The following is a 21,005-nucleotide window of genomic DNA, read 5'->3' as shown; positions in this document are numbered from 1 at the left end:
TAATAGTGGTGCTGAAAGTAGTAGTAGCAGCAGTGTGTAATAATGACATCATTAAAGACTCACTTCATTAATTTACGAAAGTAGTCAGATCCCTAGAGATAATAAAATACCACCTCCCATACCAAATATGAATACATCTTGTGAGATTGTTTACCATTTTTGATTATTCATGTTATCAGGGAAGTTGTTAAAAGCATGGACTCAGGAGATTGACCGCCTGTTGTTCACATTCTGTTTTGGCCAGGGATTTAGATTTTCTGTGCATTAGTTTCATCGTGTATAATATGGAGATTATACTAGTCACTAAATCATAGTGAAGACTAAAGAAATCAATTAATATCTGTGAAGTGCTTAGAACAATATCTTGCAGATAGTGAGCACTGTGTAAATTTTTAAAAATACAAATAAAAATCTACTGGTGGGGAAGAAGACTAGGAAAAGGATGTTACAAATAGCTTAACCAAGTAAACCAGTTGAATCTTTTTTTTTTTTTAAGTTTATCTTTAAAATCTATTCTTAACCACACAAACATTGAGTAAAATAAGATTCTCATATAGTGATGTTCAAAAATAATGATTACACTGAGCTAGGTTATAGCATTTTTTCTGCTTTTGTTTACAGGATATTCTGAATAATCTTGAATCATGTGACCTTGAGGATGATGACCTTATGCTTGATGTGGATCTGCCTGAGGATGCACCTCTTGAGAATGGTAGGGGGGACAATATTGAACCTTCAGAAGTATATAGTTGAGCAACTTGACTATATCCAATTTGGTATTTTTTATTTACAGACTTCGTTATCTCTATGGTGGTACCCTTTTCAGGCTGAGAATTTATCTTAAGTGATGTTAAAGAGGTTCATTTGCAAAATTATTTAAATGTTTAAAACCTGACTTTGTAGGTCTTAGGTATAACTCTGTATGATCCAATAAGATTGTATACCTATATCCTAAAGTATCTGGTAGATAGGATTTGTCCTTTTTTCCCTTGGTCTTACCCAATTTTTTATTCCTTTGTCTCATTTTGATTTTAAGAAAACATAAATTTAGAGAAAAAGATATCATTTGACTTGTAAAACAGCAGCAAAAACCATTAAGTTAATAAGTACTTTAAAAAAATCAATTCTGGGAAAATGGTGACCTGAATGAATCATTCTATCCTTTTTACTCTCAAATCTGGTCTGTCTTCGTCTCTGGATACCAGTAACTGGTGGAGTGGGGCTTTAGATAATCCATGTGCAAGAGGGGCCTAGGTGCTCTTGCCCCCACTGCCATAGCATTTGAAGGATTTTCTGTCTTAAAGACTTGTCAGGAACCAGAGACCAGCCTAGGAATCCTCTGGGGCAAGGGTTGAAATGAGGATCCTCCTGGAAGAAGAATCTCAGAGAGCTATGGATTCCCTGTTAGTCAACATTTGCCAGGTTTCTTAGGCCTTCCAGGGTCCAGGGATGAACTAAAAAGGGTAGTGAAGTCCTTTTTATACATGATGCTAGAAAAATGCAGGGATATTTCAGAGAGGGTGGTTGGTTGTTCTAGTGCTTCATCGAGGTACAAGGAGCCTGCTTGCTGTCCACTTTTGTCATATTGGTCAGGGTTGTTTTGTTTGTTTTTTCTTTTCCCCTGCTGCCAGGATACTATATAATAATCACTCTTAGAATCTCAGTGGCTTTCAAAATAAACATTTATTTTTCTCATTCATGGATCTTTGTATTAGCTGGGACAGCTCAGGCTGTGGGACTGAGTTCAGGTCTACTCCTTGCTTCTTCATTTTGAAACCAGGACTCCTTGGAGCAGGTTGTGCTCATGGCAGATGGCAGAAGGACAACAGGGTGAGGAGAAGCATGCGTATAGTATCTCTTAAAGTCTTCCCTTAGAACCAGCACAGTGTTACTTCTGCCCACATTCTGTTGACCAAAGCAAGTTACATGGCCAAGCCTAAGACCCGTGCGACTGGGAAGTATACTATATTCACAGTGCGAATCTCTGCGGCAGAGGACATTGGATGTATAAGTCTACTGAAGGACAGAGTGTAGAGCTGAGAACAGTATCTACTCTACCACGGGGGTAGAGACTGTTACATCTTCTTGTGGTTCTGCTGTCACTTGGGATACTCTAGCAATCAGTGCTGAGTTCTAGTCAACTGAGAAAGAAAAATCACAGCCAGTACCCAGGAAGAGGAACAGGGAAAACAGCAGAACTCCTGGGATTAGAGTGGCCGAAAGAGATAATAATGAGAGCACTTAGAGAGATTCAATTGCAGCACAATGCTTTCTGGAGCTTATTATAAAAGAAGATTTCCCAACAAAACAGTTCAATCGATGACAGAAAGCATAGTTGAAATCTGAATTAGTGGCCTAGAAGATCAAGTGGAAAAGTATTTTAGAACACAGAAGAAAAACGTAAACCGTTAATGATTATAAGGGAAAAAATAATGAGACTTTATGATCCAGGAGATTTAATGTGAAGTTTTAAGGGCTGGTAGTAAGGAATGAAGGATTTACCTCTGTGGAATAAATTATCTAATGCATTTTACTTTGACAGAACTATAACAACTTCTCTTTGGAAACCTTAGCTAAACCAGGAAGTAGAGAGATGGCATTGGTCTTAGCGCCTGCCTCATCTTTAGAGCACAACAAAAAGTTATCCATATATTAGGTAAAAGTAGAATCACAAGGCAATTTAAAGTTTCTGAGGTCTTGGTTGGGGACTTATGAAAAGTAGGAGGGAACTCCGGAGATACAACATCTCACATATATTATAGATTTTCCTAGCAGAAGGCAAACAAGTATTGATTATTTTGAGCTAATTGAACACTGAAGAAAGCAGAACCTGGATCTAAAATATGTAGCCTTCAGAGGCACCAAAGGTAAAACAGTATTTAGATTTGGTACTACTGGGAAGGAGGGAATGACTATTCTCTTTATAGGTCTGAGGTCCTGAATGACTATACCCACTGCCGCTGAGTTTTTATTGACAGGATAGGAATGTTACAAGGACTAGTACAAGGTTTAAGGAGTCTTCTAATATACTTAGACTATTGGTTTTAGTTCCCTTTAGCTTCTGGTTTTTGAAGCTATTATGCAAATTTGGGTAGAGTTTTGGATGGATCACTCTGGATTTTATGGGTTCAGCCCCACTAATTCTGCCAATATCAGTGGAATTTTTGTCAACAAGAAGACTGGCACCTTGTTGAGATCTTTAGTTTGGGTTTGATTTGGACACAAGTTTGCTGTGACTTTATTATGAATAGGGAAGTCATCTGGGATTTCAAGGAAGAGGCCATGAAGAGAATATTTAGCTGGCAATTGCATTTGTGTACCTATTAAGGTAGCATATGTGGTAGCACAGACAAGGAAAGAATGTTTGTTGGTCAAATGTTTCTTGGACAGTTATGGGCTAGGACTTGGGAACTGTCTGAGTTATTGGAGATAGCTACACTGGGTGGTTTAGTGACACTGAGGGGGAGGTTATATAATAGTCACAGGGTTTAAAGTTGATATTATAGTGCCTATATCAATAATATATTTGCAGGGTTGTCCTTTACTGTTTAGAAAATTTTATCTTTGAGTTTAGGTATAAAACCTGAAATTGGGTGCTTGATTTTTCCCTCAGAACACTTTGACTAATCACCCACTTATTTTTTCTCTTTTATTTCTTAGGCAATGCAAGACAGTTTTTCAGTGCCCTGCTATTTATCTATAAGTGTATCAAGAGACTCCTTTCTCCAGTGTTTAATTTACTGGGGTGGAGGCATCTCGTTATATGTGAAGGACATCATTTTATTCTGAGTCTTATTCTGCTTTTTTCTAAGTCTCTTTCCAAGCACTGGAAGTCTGGCAAGTGAGGAGGGAGACGAGGTCACATCTCTTTCAGAATCTATTCCTGAATGCTATCTGATGGTGTTAGTCTATCTGTGAAATCTCTAGTGGATTTATTCTTCCTTTGCTTACAGAACTGAATCAGAGCCCAGTCTACGTTCACAGAAAAGACTTTGTTGACAGCCTCTGAAAGTCCTTTTCTAACTTCTGATTTCCTCTGCAATTGATGGAGTTCAGGACACACGACCCCAAAATATGGCACCTTGGCATATTGAATATTTTAAGCTGAAGGAGTTTGAGAAAATGGCAGAAGCAGAAAAGTCACTCTGATTTCCTCCCCCTCTTGCCCATCTTCCCTGAAACAGGTCATAAAACTGTCATGTGAGAGGTGCCTTCCCCATACGTAGAGGAAAGGAGCATCCTTATCTCTGAAGACAAACTTAGACCAAGAAGATCCTAACAAACAGGGCTTGCTAAAGTTTCCCCCAGTTTACCACACTTAGACTCCTTAACCTGTCACATTCCTCCTTGACTGTCTACTCTTCATCAAGCCTAGCATAAAAATATACAGGTCTGTTTCTTTGGGTCTTCATTTCCTCATGAAGGCTCCCATTGTCACATATTAAATAAATTTGTATGCTTTTCTCCCATTAATCTATCTTGTCAGTTTTATTTTCAGGCCCTAAGAGAGTTGAGAAAAACTTTCCTCCTCTACACAATCGTGGGTTCTTAAGTCAACTTTAGGTTTTTCACACTGTGCTTTTTCTATTCTGTTTTTATGTACCTAGATTTCCTTCTAATGTATGAACTAATTGGTATAGATCTGGAGGCCCTGGATTATCAGTTGCTAAAAGTATTCTAAATTCTTCTGGAAATTTCTCCCAATCTTGTTTAGACCTTAGAAAGTCTGTAGCTATGACTCTCAGCTCAGGATGAGACCACATCCAAGTCAACCTTAAGAGAATCTTCCATCTTCTGAAGGAAGGTTCACTTTAAGAGGCATAGAGCTTTTTAGGTTTCTGGTCAGCTTGAGGGGTAGGGAAAGAGGTTAAAGGGAGAGATGGGGCAGAGGGAAACTGAACATAGAATGAAGGAAGAGGAATAAAAAGAAAAAGGACTTTAGATTTGAGTAGCAATTTGGGAGGATCTAAAAAGAGAGATCATTTTCTTTTATATTTTTCTTTTACCTTGGTCAAGGAATCTCTTAAGGAAATTTTGGAATCTGAATTTCTTTTAGCAGACCAGTGGGTATTTGAGATTTGCTGGCTTTTTGTTCTACAGTGTCTCTCATATGAACAATTTGGTTATACCAAAGGCATAGTTGTATTGTTTTATTCTCTTGCTCAGAAACTTGTAATGGTCACTCATTGCCTACAGATTAAAGCGTAGCATTTGGCACATGCATAGCATCATCCTTAGGTTTATGAAATTTCCATAGTATACATTTTCTTAGGTGTGAACTTTCTTCTACTCGTTCTGTTTTAAACTTTTCTCTGTTGAAAAAGATGTCTTTCTAATTACTTTCTGAATCCTACCCCATCAAATTATGGTGCCTATTAAATTGCACTTACTTCATGTTATTAATATATTTCCTAAGGCCACTTTTTTGCTAAACATTTTATTGAGATATAGTCAAATGAGGTCAGTAGTATTGTCCTTTACCACTTTCCAATTACTGTATTTTCTTCTGGAAATTTATCTTTCTTTTTCAGTACTAATGGCTTTTAGTAATAACAACTTCATGATTTTTTTTTAACATGAGCTTTTCTTCTTTCAACCAAATTTCATTTTAAAAGCTTTCTTGTTCAGATTGTAAAACCTCCTGCATGACACATTCTTTCCAGACTTTCTGATGTATAATTTCTTCCTGCTATCTTCATAGCCAGTTGTTAGTCATAGATAGAAATACTACCTTTGTCAGCCATTATCTTCTTAGGACTTTAAGTTATTAGAAAGAACCTAGGTTACTTTTGGCGTCATATTTCGTTCTTTATCAAATCAGAAGAAATGGGTATGATGAGTGTTAGACATAGGCATCTCCATATCCCATACCTCTCAGTTAGCTATGTTAGATTCTATTTCCCTCATCACAGGGTAGAAGTCCTGAAAATTCTGTCTCCTACTCATAGTAAAAAACCTACTAAAATCTGCCGTTTACTTTGGGAGCTAGAAAGCCCCTTCAGAAGGCGTTTATTTATTCTCTATTCCTAAACTCATAATTAGGGTCAAATCTGGTGTGTAGATAGTTTTGATCAGCATATTGGTTAAAATTTTTTTTGGAAAGCCTTTAGGTTTGCCTCATCCTTCCCAATGATATTACACATTCAGAAGGATTTATTTCCTTTCTTAGTCTTGTTTGTCCTGTTCCTTCATTGGCTCTGGAAACTGGCTTTAAATTAACTCCATCTTGTAATTTTATTGGCTTTCCATTTTATTTTCTATGTTATTTCTTTTTCTCTGCCCTTAGTCTTTTCTAAGAAATGACCACTAATGTTATTTTGCATTATCTTCTTAGTAACATTTTAAAGTATCAAAACATGATTGATGGGTACTGCAGGTAGTAGTATAAGCAGGACCCTTCCTTCCTTCAGAGTCTTGGAGGAGACATTTTTCTGAGAGTTTAAGCCCCCCTCTGTCCCAGTTCTAACAAGAGTGTTTTGTAGTCATGGAAAATATTTGTTTCCGGTGCCTATTTGTCAGTTATGCTGATGGTTGAGTTCATGTTTCAATGAAAGTGCTTTATTTGGAGCCTGTGTGTATTACCAACAATCTTTAGTAAATACAAAAGCAGCACATCATTTTCTGCATTATAATTTCCCACAGCATTTAACCCCATCTCCTGACCTGTTTTCCTGGTTAGTTTGCTTCTTATTACTCTGAGTGCACTGTGTGGATGATATACTAATTATATATCAGATTCTTATTACAGAATTTCTTTTTTGGGGAGTGAATGGAATTTTACCTGCGTGAATTAAGAATAGATATGAATTCAGATTTAAAAGTAGATATAGATTATCCCTCAGCTATATAGAATTGCTTAACCTAAAGTAACATTTTAATGCCATGTAGAAATACTTAAGGAACTTAACTGAGTCTGTGAGTATAATGTGAATGTCAACTAAAAGCATTTTTAAGCCTTCTTAGGATTATTTTTCAATTTATTTTTCTTTTGCTGTCTTATTTTCTCCTCCTTACTTTTGTGGCATAATGGTCACCATGCCTTTATTTACCTAACAGTCCGGTTTTCTTTATTGAACTTTAAAAAAATATGTATATCTTAATTTATCCCAATAAGATGATGAGAAATTGTTAGAAATAATTTCAAATGTAAGTCTTCTTTAAAATATTTTTCTTTAAAAAAATATTTTTTAAACTATAAAACCTATTTTTTTTTCCCCAAATTGATTTCTCTAATGGAAATTTTCTAATAAACAAAATTTCAATGTCTTTTAGAACCTTATTTAAATTGTTACTCATATACAAGTAATGTGTTCACAGTGAGTTCAGTGTATATGAGAATTGAACATATACACTTTATATCAACCTTTTTTTGGAGTGGGGAAGTTTGTTTTTACCTGGTATACTGTAATTAAACACTTTCCATGTATCAAATTCAGGTTTAGGTTAAGTTAAAACAATCATTTAAATAGTGAGGTTTTTTTTTTTTTTTAAATTGGGGAGGATTAGGTTGATTTCTAAAGCTTTCTTATCACAAGGGATTCTGAACATGCAGGATTTGAACTTTCTCATGTAATAATTCTCAGACTAGAGAAACCTTTCCTGTTGCTGCCTTGGGTTAGTGTTTAGTTGTATTTTTAGTAACAGTCTTAACTCAGAGGCTATGTAAGCACTGAATGAAGATGGAGTCACAGGGTAAACTGGGCTTGCTTCCCACAGGGAGGGCTGGGAGTTGAGCAGGAAGGAAGGCCTGTTTGTCAGTGCCTTGTATGCAGCTATGTCTGAGTAGGCAGCAAGTGACACAATGTCTCCCTTGTACAAAGTAACTCTCTTAGTGAGTGCTCAGATATGTGAGGAAAAAGTGTTTGGGTAAGTGAAGGAGAAGCTTGGGGTGTTTCAAAGAAATTCTTTTCATGTTTTTGTGGCATTTGGATTTCAGGGAGTGTACTGTTTGTTGCTGCAAAGTACTGGCTTTGTTTTCAGTGGCATTTTAGAATTTTTGAACAAGCTCTACTATCGGCAGATTGGAGCGTTTTACTTTCTAAAACTGTGAGCTTAATTTAAAAAATATGATTTGTTTATGATGAAGAGTTAATTTGTGCTTCTTGAAATCAGAAATTAATTGTGGCATTCATTTTTAGGAATGAGTTCTCTACCAGACTTAAAATCTTCTACTTTTTCTTGTCATTTTCATTCTGAAGTCAGAACCAACTACTGATAATGATGAAAACCACTTAAAACTGACTACTGGTGTTTAAAATGTATAATGTTGATTTCAAGGATAATTTGCTTGTTTTAAAACAGTAGGACTGTTGTTACTTAAGTGACTGTGATAATGAAAGTTCTATAATTTACTTCAGTTTGAATAATATAAAGTTCGGTTTTCACTGAAAGAACTAGTCATTTTTCTTCTGGAAATCTTGATTTTGTGGTTAGCTAACATAAATGGCTGGTATTTTTAGAATATTACTTTTATATTTTCAGCAGCATTTAATTATTGAGCTATAAGTAGTTAGCTTTTATAGAGTGTGTGTACATGTTTCTAGTGTTTCACTTTTGAATTTGTCTAGTGGAGTGTGACAATATGAACCGCTTTGACCGATCAGACAGAAATGTTCGGCAGTCTCAAGAAGGATTTTGGAAAAGGCCACCCCAGAGGTGGAGTGGACAGGAACATTACCACCTTAGCCATCCTGACCACTATCATCACTATGGAAAAAGTGACTTGAGCAGGTGAGTCTAATGTCAATTATATTTTCTATCTTACTAGTTTTGAATCATATTTCCCCCCACCCCTCAAAACTGTTTTTCGTCTTTGTTTTTAGAGGCATCAAAAAACATTTCAAGTTATATGTGGTACTAATTGGAATAATATGTCTAATTCTTTTCTTTTGGCTCAGATCTTTTTTCATTAGCTTTGTCGTGAATATAAACATTTATGTCTGCTGTTTGAACTTTAAATTTTTGTGTGATTTTCTAGTTCTTATTTGGGAATGATCGGAGATGTTGACTTTGTTGAAGTTTATTATGTTTAAGATATTAATGTGTAAAATTAGTGCCAAGTGATTTGTCTTCTTTTGCTTATACAATAAATTGAAATTTTAAAATTCCTCAAGTACTATACTAGAATACTTTTTCTTTTTGAAGTGTAGCATAGTCTTTAATTTGGTCAGACCTTATGTATAGTGTGGCTGTGTAGTCATTCAAACCTGGGGTCAAACCCTGGCCTGGTACAACTTAGGTTTGTGAGCTTAGGTAATTTTTTAACCCCTCTCTACTTCAGTTTACCATCTGTAAAACATACTTAATAATACCTTTCTCTCAGTGTTCAAGGATCAGGGATAAAAGTGCCTGGAACAGTGTCTGACTTACTATAGACACCCGATGGCAGTTATTAATTTTTTTCATTTTTACTCTGTCATCTCATTCTCCTAGGGACTTGAGGTCCTTTTGGAGCACATTTACAATACAAATAATAAAATTGGGATAAAGACATAATGGAAGGGGGGAAACTTAAGGCACTGTATAGTTCTTGAAGTAAGAAAAAAAATTAAGATTCCTTGCAGCAAAAGCAAAGAACAAAACTTGAACAAAACTTGAAGATTTATAATATACATAAGATAAAGGGTATGTTTCTCAATTAATTTGCTTTTATGAGATAGAAACCTGAAAGCAGTTGCTTTGCATGAGTTCTTATAAGGAGAATACCTTGTGATATAGTGGACAGGTCTCAGACAGCTTCCCAAAGTAGAAATAATGATAAATTCCTTAAGTCTGTTTTTTCTTTATGTTCTTCAATCCATGCTACAAAAAACTCTAAGTGAGAAAAGGCAGTTGTACAGTGGATCATGAAACAGTGAGGTCCAACTAAAGATCCTTCTGTTGGTAAAATTTGATGCCAGGATAAAATTTAGAAGATCTAGAAGAATGTATGGAGTACATACCCTTCCAGGCATTATTTTGGCTGTTCTGTTTCTCGTATCTGGGCTTTTGATAAGGAATGGACATCAGAGAGTTGATATTATCAGGCAGGAATCTGATGTAAAGATAGTCTTCATTGCTAATAATGAAGGTGATGCTTCCTTCATCTTTGATGGTTGGTTTATAAGAAGGTAAATTTAAGGCCAACTTATGAAAATTTAAAAGCCTACCTAAAATATGAACCTTTGCTTATAAGATTTATTCAACCATTTGACAAGTATTTTTTGAGAACCTGTATGTTGAGCTCTGTGCTAAATTCTCAAGCTGGAATGCATTTGGAGATGGTGTGAGAGGTGAAAGCTGTAGATTGGTACTGGCTTCTTGGAGCATTGTTTTGAGGAGGTTAAAAAGAATTATGCAGTGTGTGAGGTCAGTTGGAATCATTGCAATTATCAGGTAGATAGAAGACTCTTGTGCCTTTTCCATCCCATACAAATATGAGTAGTAAATACTTCCTGCTGCCAGGGTGTTTAGTGTATGGGAGAGACAGGTATGTAGATAGTTATAATGCAGTATTAGTACAGTGTAATGATGAGAGGTGCCTCAAAGTGTTGTATACAGGACTCCAGGAGCATACAGGTTTTTGTCTAGGATAGTGATGCATAAAGAAAGTTACTGTTGAACTGATAGCTATGACTGTAGCAATTGCAGAGGATCAGTTTCTGTAGAAGGATGAGTATTCAGATGGAAAAAATAGCATGTGCAAAACCATGTATGAAACAGTGTGACATTTTCAGAGAACTGCTCTTAGGTTCATAGCTGAATTGGTAGGTCACTTGGAGGAATGAATAAATGTGATCTCTAACTGTAGATAGCAAAACTTTCTATGCATTTTAAGATAAAGGGTGGCAAATTTCAGCTTTGTGAGACTATTAATCAGAATATGCAAAATGGAATGAATTATCTGGAGATAGCAGTCTCTGTCCCTGGCAATGATCAAGCTGAGACTGATTATTTATCTGTCAGAAAAGTTAAGCAACATTTTTCAAAAACTGTATTCCTGGATGTCAATAGGTGTAGAAAAGGGAGACTCTGATCAGATGAGTATAGGAAGAACAAGTTAAACGAAGTTAATTTTTTTTTTAAATAGTAGACTCTGCAGTGCCTTTAATATATAATTATAGTACTGTGATGATGCAAAAGGTGGTAAAGGAAAATATGTAGCCATTTTCCAAAACATGAGGACAAGTCCCTTCTACACAGTGTATTTTGAGGGACTAGTGGTTTGTGGATCATCCACACTTGTGAGTCTCGATGAGGAGAGAGAAATGCACAGAACTCTTGGTGGTTGCTAATCTGACTCAGCGCGGAACTTCCCAACAAGTGAACTGACACATACTGGTTTGTTATGACTAGTTATAGGTTAACCAGTTTATGGATCCCCTCAGGCTTTTGGGTAGCTGTGCGAGGTTTGGGACTTCTATATTTCTCAGAGCCAGTTATGGGGATGGGTGGTACAGAGAGAAATCTCATCCAAGATAAGCCTTACTCCAGCAAACCTTAAAACTATTATTTTCTTTCTATACCTTGATTTTAAAAGATTTGGATGTACTAACCCCAGGGCCTTTTAATATTACATGTGTAAAAGTTCCTCTTCCCATTCTATGACTTCTTGAATGTTGCTGGTTCCCTTTCCTGTCTGTCCTTCAGTTCCCATCGTTGTCATAATTAATTACAGGATTATGTCTTAATCTGTAACTCAGGGGACTGGTGGTTCAGAACCACTAATCTACTTTCTCTGTATTTTTGTCAGTACTGTTTCTCTTTTCACCTGGCCTATCCTTTTATTCCTCTTTTCTCCCCAGACCTCCCTTTTTCCCTACACCCTCCATTAACCATGTGGAATTCTCTCACATCTTAACAAACCCATATCCTTGACTTCTTCACCTACATTCTCCTGATTGTAACTTTTTCCGAAATGTACTAATTCCTCAGTAGCATTCTTATGTGAAGGATTCTTATTTTCCAGGCACTCTAGTACTGTACTGTTTAGGGGTGAGGTCTTTGTCTTCCCTCCTCATTGTTACTTCTAAATGAAGTGTTCTTAAGCCTCTTTCATTTGACACTTAGGGAATTTGGCTTTATCAACTCCTCCTTAATGGTCCCAATACCTAGCTCACAAAAATCTTGGCCCTTGGCTCACTTTCCCTCTTCATTGTAAGCTTTGCTGCAACTCTGAGTGTAGCCTCCAATGTTCATGTGCATGATTCATTTAACCTTCTGACTCCCTAGTTCCTTAGGAGTCTCTTATATATAAGATCTGTCATCTGAGAATAGAGATAGTTTTACCTTTTTCTTTTCAATCTGGATACTTTCCCTTTTTTTTTCCCGCCTGCATAATTGGCTAGAATCTCCAGTACAAGTTAAGGAGTGATGAGAGCAGACATCTTTGTCTTCTTTCTGATAGTAGGAGCAAAGCATTTGGTCTTTCACTGTTAAGTATGACGTTAACTGTGGGTTTTCATAGATACTCTTTATCAGGTTGAGGAAGTTCCCTTCTATTCCTGTATTGTTGAGTGTTTTTTTTAACCACGAACGGGTATTAGATTTTGTCAAATGCTATTGCTGTGTCTGTTGAGATAATAATTTTTCCTTTCATTCTGTTACTGTGATGTATGACTTTGATTTTCAGATGTTGAATCAACCCTGCATTTCTCGAATAAATCCCTCTTGGTCATGGTATCCTTTTAGATGTTGCTAGATTCAAATTGCTAGTATTTTGTTGAAGATTTTTCTGTATACATTCATAACAAATACTGGTCTGTAGTTTTCTTGAGATGTCTTTGTGGTTTTGATATTATCACATAAATTGAACTTGGAAGTGTTTCATTTCTATTTTTGAGAGAGTTTGTGAAGGAGTTTTGTTAATTCTTCATTGAATGTCTTATAGAATTCACCATTGAGGTTATTTGGGTCTGGGCTTTTCTTTGCAGTGAGTTTTTTGATTACTAATTTAATCTCATATATTCTGTGGATGTCTGTTTGGTTTTCTTAGTTTGTAGTGTTGCTCAAGTCTTCTGTTTCCTTGCTGACCTTCTTCCTAGTTGTTTTATCCATTAATGAGAAGGAGGTATTAAAGTCTCCAACTTAAGTATATCTTGTAGGGAAGGTTTGATAGCAACAGATTCACTCAGTTTGTGTTTATCTGGGAATGTTTTAGTTTCTCTTTAATTTTAAAGGATAGTTTTGCTGGATATAGGATTCTTGGTTGATAGGCTTTCTTTTTTTTTTTTTTTTATAAATTTATTTATTTATTTTTGGCTGTGTTGGGTCTTCGTTTCTGTGCGAGGGCTTTCTCTAGTTGCAGCGAGCTGGGGCCACTCTTCATCGCGGTGCCCGGGCCTCTCACTATCGCGGCCTCTCTTGTTGCGGAGCACAGGCTCCAGACGCGCAGGCTCAGTAGTTGTGGCTCACGGGCCCAGTTGCTCCGCGGCATGTGGGATCTTCCCAGACCAGGGCTCGAACCCGTGTCCCCTGCATTGGCAGGCAGATTCTCAACCACTGCGCCACCAGAGAAGCCCCGATAGGCTTTCTTTTAACGTTTTTGATCCCTGTGCTTTCTGATGAAAAATCAGCTTTTAATCTTATTGAGCATGTCTTTTACATAATAAATCACTTTTTTCTTGCTGTGTCAGGATTCACTTTTTCTTTGGTTTTTGACAGTTTAACTATGATGTGTCTCTCTTTTGGTTTATCATCTTTTGGAGTTTGTTGAGCTAATGATTAGAAAGCGATTTCCTTAAATGCCTTGCACCAATAAGTTTCCCAGCCTTTTGCCAAGGGGCTCCCTGTGTGTGTGTGTTCAGGGGTGCCTTCAGCAACCTGATAAGCAGATTGCAGCGCTTTCTTAGCCTTCATTTCCTGCTTGCTCAGAGGCTCAAGGTCAGCAAAAGGTGAGGGATTAAGACCTTCTCAGGTATTTCCTTGGCTTTCACACGTGTGTGGCCTTCTCTATGCCCAGGAATATGTTGGAGCTTTCCAAAGCCTCCTGTGTACATCTCATTCCTCAGGTTTTCCTTTTAAGTTTTTTGGTCACCTTCTTGTTTGTCCCAAGTGGTATTGCCATCTTAGGCAGCTGAGATTTTAAACAATTGCCACTGATTTTTTTTTTTTTTTTTTAAACAAATGTACTAGAGATAAGGCTGTTCCCACTGAGGGAGCTCTGAATGAGGCCAAATAAAACAACTGCTGAGAATGGGCCTTTTCTAGGGAGGTGCCATTTAGGTCAAATAGTAACAATTCTCTAGAAATGGTGCCTTTTGGGGAGTTCCAATCCCATTTTACCTCCCATCCCACCCGCTAGAGATTGCTGAATTTCACAGCTATTGTACTTGTAAAGCTTTTGTTTTTCAAGCCACCACAGAGCTAGGAAGAGAGGCAGGGAAATAGAATAAATTAAAATGTCACAGAGTTTGGTCTTCTCATGAGATTCAGCTGGTTTTTTTCAGTAAGTGCTCTTCAGTTGTTGCAAGCGATTCCAGAGCTCTGAAAAAGTTGATTTTGACAAATTTGCCAGTGTTCTCAGAGCTTTTATGGAGGAGAGGATTTTTGAGATCTTTTATTTTGCCATTCTGTAAGTACTTCCTTCTTTTCCTTTTGTCATGGATTTTTTTTTAATTGCCTTTATTATTTAGAGCAGTTTTAGGTTTACAGAAATTTTGAGCAGAAAGTACAGGGAGTTTTCATATATTCCCTCACCTCTTATGCACAGTTTCTCTATTATTAACATCTTACATTAGTGTGGAATATTTGTTAGAATTAATGAGTCAATGTTGATACATTATTATTAACTAAAATTCATAGTTTATATTAGGTTTCATTTTAAATGCCTTGAAGCAATAAGTTACATGTACATTCTATGGACTTTGACAAATGCATAATGATGTATATCTACCATTACTGTATCATACAGAATAATTCTACTGCCCTTGAAATCCCACATCCTCCATCTGTTCATCCCTTTCTTCTCCTCCCTATCCCTACCCCCTGGCAACATTCCTGACAAACACTGATCTTTTTACTGTCTCCATAGCTTTGCCTTTTAAACAGAATGCCATATAGTTGGAAACAGAATGTAGCCTTTTCAGATTGGCTGTTTTTAGCAATACGTGTTTAAGGTTCCTCTGTGTCTTTCCATGGCTTTATATCACTAAAGAACAGTGAGTTCTTTTTACTCCTAAATAAAAGTCCATTGTATGGATGAACTACAGTTTGTTTATCCATTCACCTACTGAAGGACTTCTTGATTACTTCCAGATTTGGCAATTATGAATAAAGTTGCTCTAAACATTTATGTGGGTAAGTTTTCAACTCATTTTGGTAAATACCAAGAAACACGATTGCAGGGTCATATAGTAAGGGTATGTTTAGTTTGGTAAGAAACTGCCATGGCTGTACATTTTGCATTTCCTCCAGCAATGAGTGAGAGCTCCTGTTGATACACATCCTTGTCAGCATTTGGTGTTGTGTTGTGGATTTTAACTGTTCTAATAGGTGTGTAGTGACATCTCATTGTTGTTTTAATTTGCAATTTTCTAATGATATGATGTTGAGCATTTTTTCATATACTTATTTGCCATCTGTGTATCTTAGTGACATGTCTGTTGAGATCTTTTGCTCATTTTTAAATTGGGTTATCTGTTTTCTTGTTGATTTTAAGAGTTCTTTATATATTTTAGATACCAGTCCTTTATCAGATACATATTTTACAAATATTTTCTCCAGCCTGTGGTTTGCCTTTTCATTCTCCTAATGATATTTTTCACAGAGCAGACATTTTTAATTTTATGCAGTACAGCTAGTCAGTCTTTTCTTTCATGTATTGTACTTTTTGTGTCATATCTAAAAACTTATTGCCAAGGTCACCTGGATTTTCTTCGTTGTTATTTTGTAGTTTTACGTTTTACATTTAGGTCTTTGATCCATGTTTAGTTAATTTTTGTGAAAGGTGTGAATGTCTAATTGTTCCAGTACTATTTATTTTATTTTATTTTTTTTTTAAATTTATTTATTGATTGATTGATTTCTTTTTGGCTCTGTTGGGTCTTCGTCTCTGTGCGAGGGCTTTCTCTAGTTGCGGCAAGCGGGGGGCCACTCTTCATCACGGTGCGCGGGCCTCTCACTGTCGCGGCCTCTTGTTGCAGAGCACAGGCTCCAGACGCGCAGGCTCAGTAGTTGTGGCTCACAGGCTTAGTTGCTCCGCGGCATGTGGGATCCTCCCAGACCAGGGCTCGAACCCGTGTCCCCTGCATCGGCAGGCAGACTCTCAACCACTGCGCCACCAGGGAAGCCCTCCAGTACTATTTATTGAAAAGACTGTCCTCTCTCCTTTGAATTGCCATTGCTCCTTTACCATACATATATATGGGTGTATTTTGGACCCTCTATTCTGTTCCACTGATCTGTTTTTTTGTACCACAGTCTTGATTACTGTCACTTGATAGAGTAAATCTGTAAGTCAGATAGTGTCAGTATTCTGACTTTCTTCTTCTTCAGTATTGTATTGGTTATTCTGGGTCTTTTGCCTTTTCATATAAACTTTAGAATCACTTTGTTGCTACGCACAAAATAACTTGCTGGGATTTTAATTGAGATTATGTTGAATCTAGCGTTAAAAAAATGTGACCAAGAAGTTAAAAATACATATGTTTAACTTTTAATATACAGTTTTTATTAATGGTGAGAAAAGAAACAAAGGTTTTGTGAAGTCAACCTGTGACTCAGATTAGGAAATAAATAAGGAAGAAAAATCTCAATCTCTCTCTGTCTCTGTCTCTGTCTCTCTCTCTCACACACACACACACACACACACACACAAAATCTCCATTCACCAGTCTAACCTATGAATCACAAATCTTAAGATTTGCACAAAAATCACACATCTTAGTAATCAAGAAGCTCTGATAGTAGTGGTGAAGAATATAAATATATGGATAGAGCCATATAATTTGGGGAGATTACTTTAAAACTGCAATAAGTGATTATGTAGCAATGTGATTATTAGGTGTGTGGGTTGCATATCAGGTGCTGCTACTGTATATGGATTAAGTTTGAATTGGTTTTAAAAAAGCTTATTTCTTAAAAATTCCTTTTTGTAGTTATTCTGATTGTGTTGTTTTTCTTGTTGATTTTATTGGCTGTACTTATAGAACAATGTTAAATAATATTGATGATAGTGAGCATTTCATTCTTATGCTTCTGTAACCACTGAAATAATTTTTGCCTTCATCCATACATGTATTGGTTCAATTCTTCATATCCACTAGCCGTCTTGGCCTATGTTTGGCCACATAGGTTCTTCCTTTGCAAACACATTGCCAACCTTCCAGTGTTTTGCCCAAAGCAGCTTGGAGTCTTTTGTTGCTTTCATGGTCTAATTTCCCTACTAGAAGTCCATGATTGTTAAAATTTGTACAAAAGTACAAATTTATGACTGTTAACCTAACATGAGGTATTTTTCCAGTAATTCCTCTTTTTTTTTTAACATCTTTATTGGAGTATAAGTGCTTTACAGTGGTGTGTTTGTTTCTGCTTTATAACAGAGTGAATCAGCTATACATATACATATATCCCCATATCCCCTCCCTCTTGTGTCTCCCTCCCACCCTCCCTATCCCACCCCTCTAGGTGGTCACAAAGCACTGAGCTGATCTCCCTGTGCTATGCGGCTGCTTCCCACTAGCTATCTGTTTTATATTTTGTAGAATATATAAGTCCATGCCACTCTCTCACTTCATCCCAGCTTACCCTTCCCCCTCCCCATGTCCTCAAGTCCATTCTCTATGGCTGCATCTTTATTCCTGTCTTGCCCCCAGGTTCTTCAGAACCTTTTTTTTTTTTTTTTAAAGATTCCATATATATGAGTTAGCATACGGTATTTGTTTTTCTCTTTCTGACTTGCTTCACTCTGTATGACAGACTCTAGGTCCATCCACTTCACTACGAATAACTCAAATTTCGTTTCTTTTTATGGCTGAGTAATATTCCATTGTATATATGTGCCACATCTTCTTTATCCATTCATCTGTCGATGGACACTTAGGTTACTTCCCTGTCCTGGCTATTGTAAATAGTGCTGCAATGAACATTGTGATACATGACTCTTTTTGAATTACGGTTTTCTCAGGGTATATGCCCAGTAGTGGGATTGCTGGGTCATATGGTAGTTCTATTTTTAGTCTTTTAAGGAACCTCCATCCAGTAATTCCTCTTTTGTCTCACGTTTTTACCTCTCATTCTGTTTCAAAGGTTCAGGTTTTCCTATGTGAACTGCATCATCTTCTCAGAATGTGAAATTTCAAGATCTTCATTATCTTTCATTATCTTATTTTTTTTCTTCTCCTGTTTTAACAGTGTCCTTTTATTTTCTGAAAATAACCTCCATTATGTATTTGCTTTCTGTTTCATTTTTGTCTTCTTCTGCCTCTGAGCCTTCTCAATTATATTCATTTTTTCCAGCAACCTTCAAATGGCCCTCATTGAGGTGTTATGTTATTTCCAGCTTATTGTCATATGGTTTAGCAACAAATATACACATAGATATAAAGCATTTTGTCAACATTTATCAATTGGGGAATCTAGGCGAAGGGTATATGGCATTATGGTATTCTTTTGACATTTATGTTAGAAAAAATTTTCAATATAGAGAAGTTAGAAATTATTGATAATAATAATACGTAGTAATTGTTTTTTGTTTAACAATTATTATAAGTCAAGCACCATTCCAAGCATTCTAACATATATTATTACCTCATTTAATCCTTATACCAACCTAATGAGATAAATACTGTTGTCCCCATTTTACAGCTCAGGAAAATGAAGCATAGATAAAGTGACTTGCCTGGTGTGTTATATAGCTAGTGAGTGACAGAGCTGAGATTTGAACTCAGATAATCTGTGCATTAATTGAATAATATAAAAATGAATAAGTCCCTGTTTTCAAGTTATCATCAAGTTAGAGGTGATATTTATGCAGATTTCTTTCACTTATGCTGTGAAAGAAGTTAAGCGTCATAAAACAATTTTATCTAGTTAAGGGGCATCAGGACTAGGAGAAGATGTAAGTTTAGTTTTGGGTCTCACGGTGGAAGTATTTGAAATGCAGCCTAAGGCATGTGAACTTTATTTGGTAGGCACTGGACAACACTGAGAACTAAAGAAACTACGGCCCAAAGATATTAAGTATTTTTAAGAGCTAGTTACTGTCAGCCAAGATATAAACTTCAGTCCTAGGCCAGAGCTGTCTCTTTTATACTATTATGGCTTTTCTAGATGCCAGTTCTTTGTCCCCATATTCAGTTAGTGATCAAGACCTGTTGACACTTCCTTTGAAATGTTTTTAATTCGTTAGTCCCTTGCATGTGGTTCATATTTATGTCTAAACCTAATATAAGCCATTATTCTATTCCTGATTCTCATGCTGTAGACTCCAGACCAGTTTTCTTCAGTCTCTTCCCTCTCTGCTTTTTCTCTTACTCATCTGGTAAAATAAAAAGTAATTTTAATTTTATTATTATCTGGAACTTTTTTAACATGACTGCTTCCAGATTATAATTTTAAAGTAGTGCTTTGTCATGTCACAGCTAAAGAATTTTAGAATTTCAGAGACGGAAGCTTAAAAAGAAAAACCAACCTAGTGGTTAAAATTCATACTTGTTACTCATTCAATAAAAACAACAACAAAAATAAACAAACAAAAGTCGTTTCTGACAGAAAAAAGAAGACACAGTCTGTGTCTTCATGGAGTTTATCATTTGGCATGGATTGCAAGTGAATGCAATGTATTGTGGCAAGTACTGTGATGGGGTCCAGCAGAAGGCTCTATAAGGACACCTGTGGAAGTACCAAGTGCTGTTTTAGGGGATTAAGGAAGCTTTCCCTGAGGAAGAGCTAACTAATTTAAATTGAAGAGGAGTTTTCATTCTCCAGATCAAGTGTGCAGTGGAGGACAGAATGGGTAGATTGGCCAAGAGTACAGAGAGGTTGAGGACATGGGTTTGGAGATGAGGGCGATTGTCGTGTGCTTTGGCAGTCTCAGGTAACTGGCTATGGATTAAGAAGTCAGTCTGAGGGAGGCAGGTATATTGAGGGATGAAGTTGAAGAATAAATTGTATTCAGGCTGTCTGTAGTCTCATACGCCATGTATAAGAATCTCCTTGTCCCTGAAAAACATGCACTTTTGTGCCATTTATTTTCATTTTCTTTTTCTAGAAAACTTTACCTTTCATTTCAGTCCAACTCAAACCTCGCACTTTATAGTTCATCCCAGCTTCTTTCCTACCCAAGAAAATTTCCCAAAGTATGTCAGCTTTTTCTCCAAAAACATAACTCTTGTCTCTACTATTCATTTGCCAGGTGATTCTATCTTTTTGTCTTACTATTTAAAAAATTTTTCGTCAATGTGTGTATAGCTTCTCTATTCAGTTATGGATGGTAAATTCCTACTAATAATCGATCAGTATTTGAAATTTAATAATTCAACTGTATTTTGAATCTGTAAAAGTAAAACAATTAACTGTGAACAAATTCTTATCTATGGATCAGCAATTTAAAGGTTCTTAAAAATCTCTCCTTTGGTTAAAAGAAAAATCAGGCCTGAAATCAAGTATGAGAAGTAGCTTCAGAGAAAAATAATCTTATGAAAACCAATCTCATATTGAATATTTGAGAATTTAGAGATTTGGGAATATTTGTTAAAAGCTAGAAAATTTAATAGAAACTGTATTTCTACTTTTGAAATTTAATGCATCCATGAATTTAACTTTAATCCTAATATGTTAATGTAGCCGTTATATTGGGGAGAATACTTTTTCAATGTATTACTTTAAATATGAGATTTCACACATATAACAAGTTACTGTCTTAAAAACCACCTGGAATTATGTGTAATGTGAATGCAGTAATTTTTAAATTGCTATAGCTATGACTTCCGGTTAAAACATTGTGTTTTTCACGTCCGTGAAACACATTATCTGTAGTTGTGTTGGGTTTTTTTTCCCTCTTATTCAGCATGTATGTTATTGCATGA

At 36.3% G+C, this 21,005-nt stretch overlaps 1 protein-coding gene across 9 annotated transcripts in view; it reads left to right on the top strand.

The window, feature by feature from the left end:
- Nucleotides 1-21,005, top strand: part of CCSER2 (coiled-coil serine rich protein 2) — a 154,251-nt gene that overhangs the window by 68,169 nt on the left and 65,077 nt on the right. For 7 of the 9 annotated variants that reach the window (XR_005016766.1, XM_036828095.1, XM_036828100.1 and 4 more), the window contains 2 exons: nucleotides 622-712; nucleotides 8,568-8,730. Coding sequence is in view for 8 of the 9 variants with exons in the window: in XM_036828095.1 (XP_036683990.1) it covers nucleotides 622-712; nucleotides 8,568-8,730 (254 nt within the window). In the remaining variant the exon portion in view is untranslated. Of the gene's footprint in view, nucleotides 1-621; nucleotides 713-7,719; nucleotides 7,867-8,567; nucleotides 8,731-21,005 lie in introns of those variants that run through there. The other 2 variants (XM_036828103.1, XM_036828102.1) reach the window with 2 other exon arrangements.

This window comes from Balaenoptera musculus, chromosome 16 (genome assembly GCF_009873245.2).
Source record: "Balaenoptera musculus isolate JJ_BM4_2016_0621 chromosome 16, mBalMus1.pri.v3, whole genome shotgun sequence".
NCBI lineage: Eukaryota > Metazoa > Chordata > Mammalia > Artiodactyla > Balaenopteridae > Balaenoptera > Balaenoptera musculus.
This window is presented reverse-complemented; position numbering and strand designations above follow the sequence as displayed.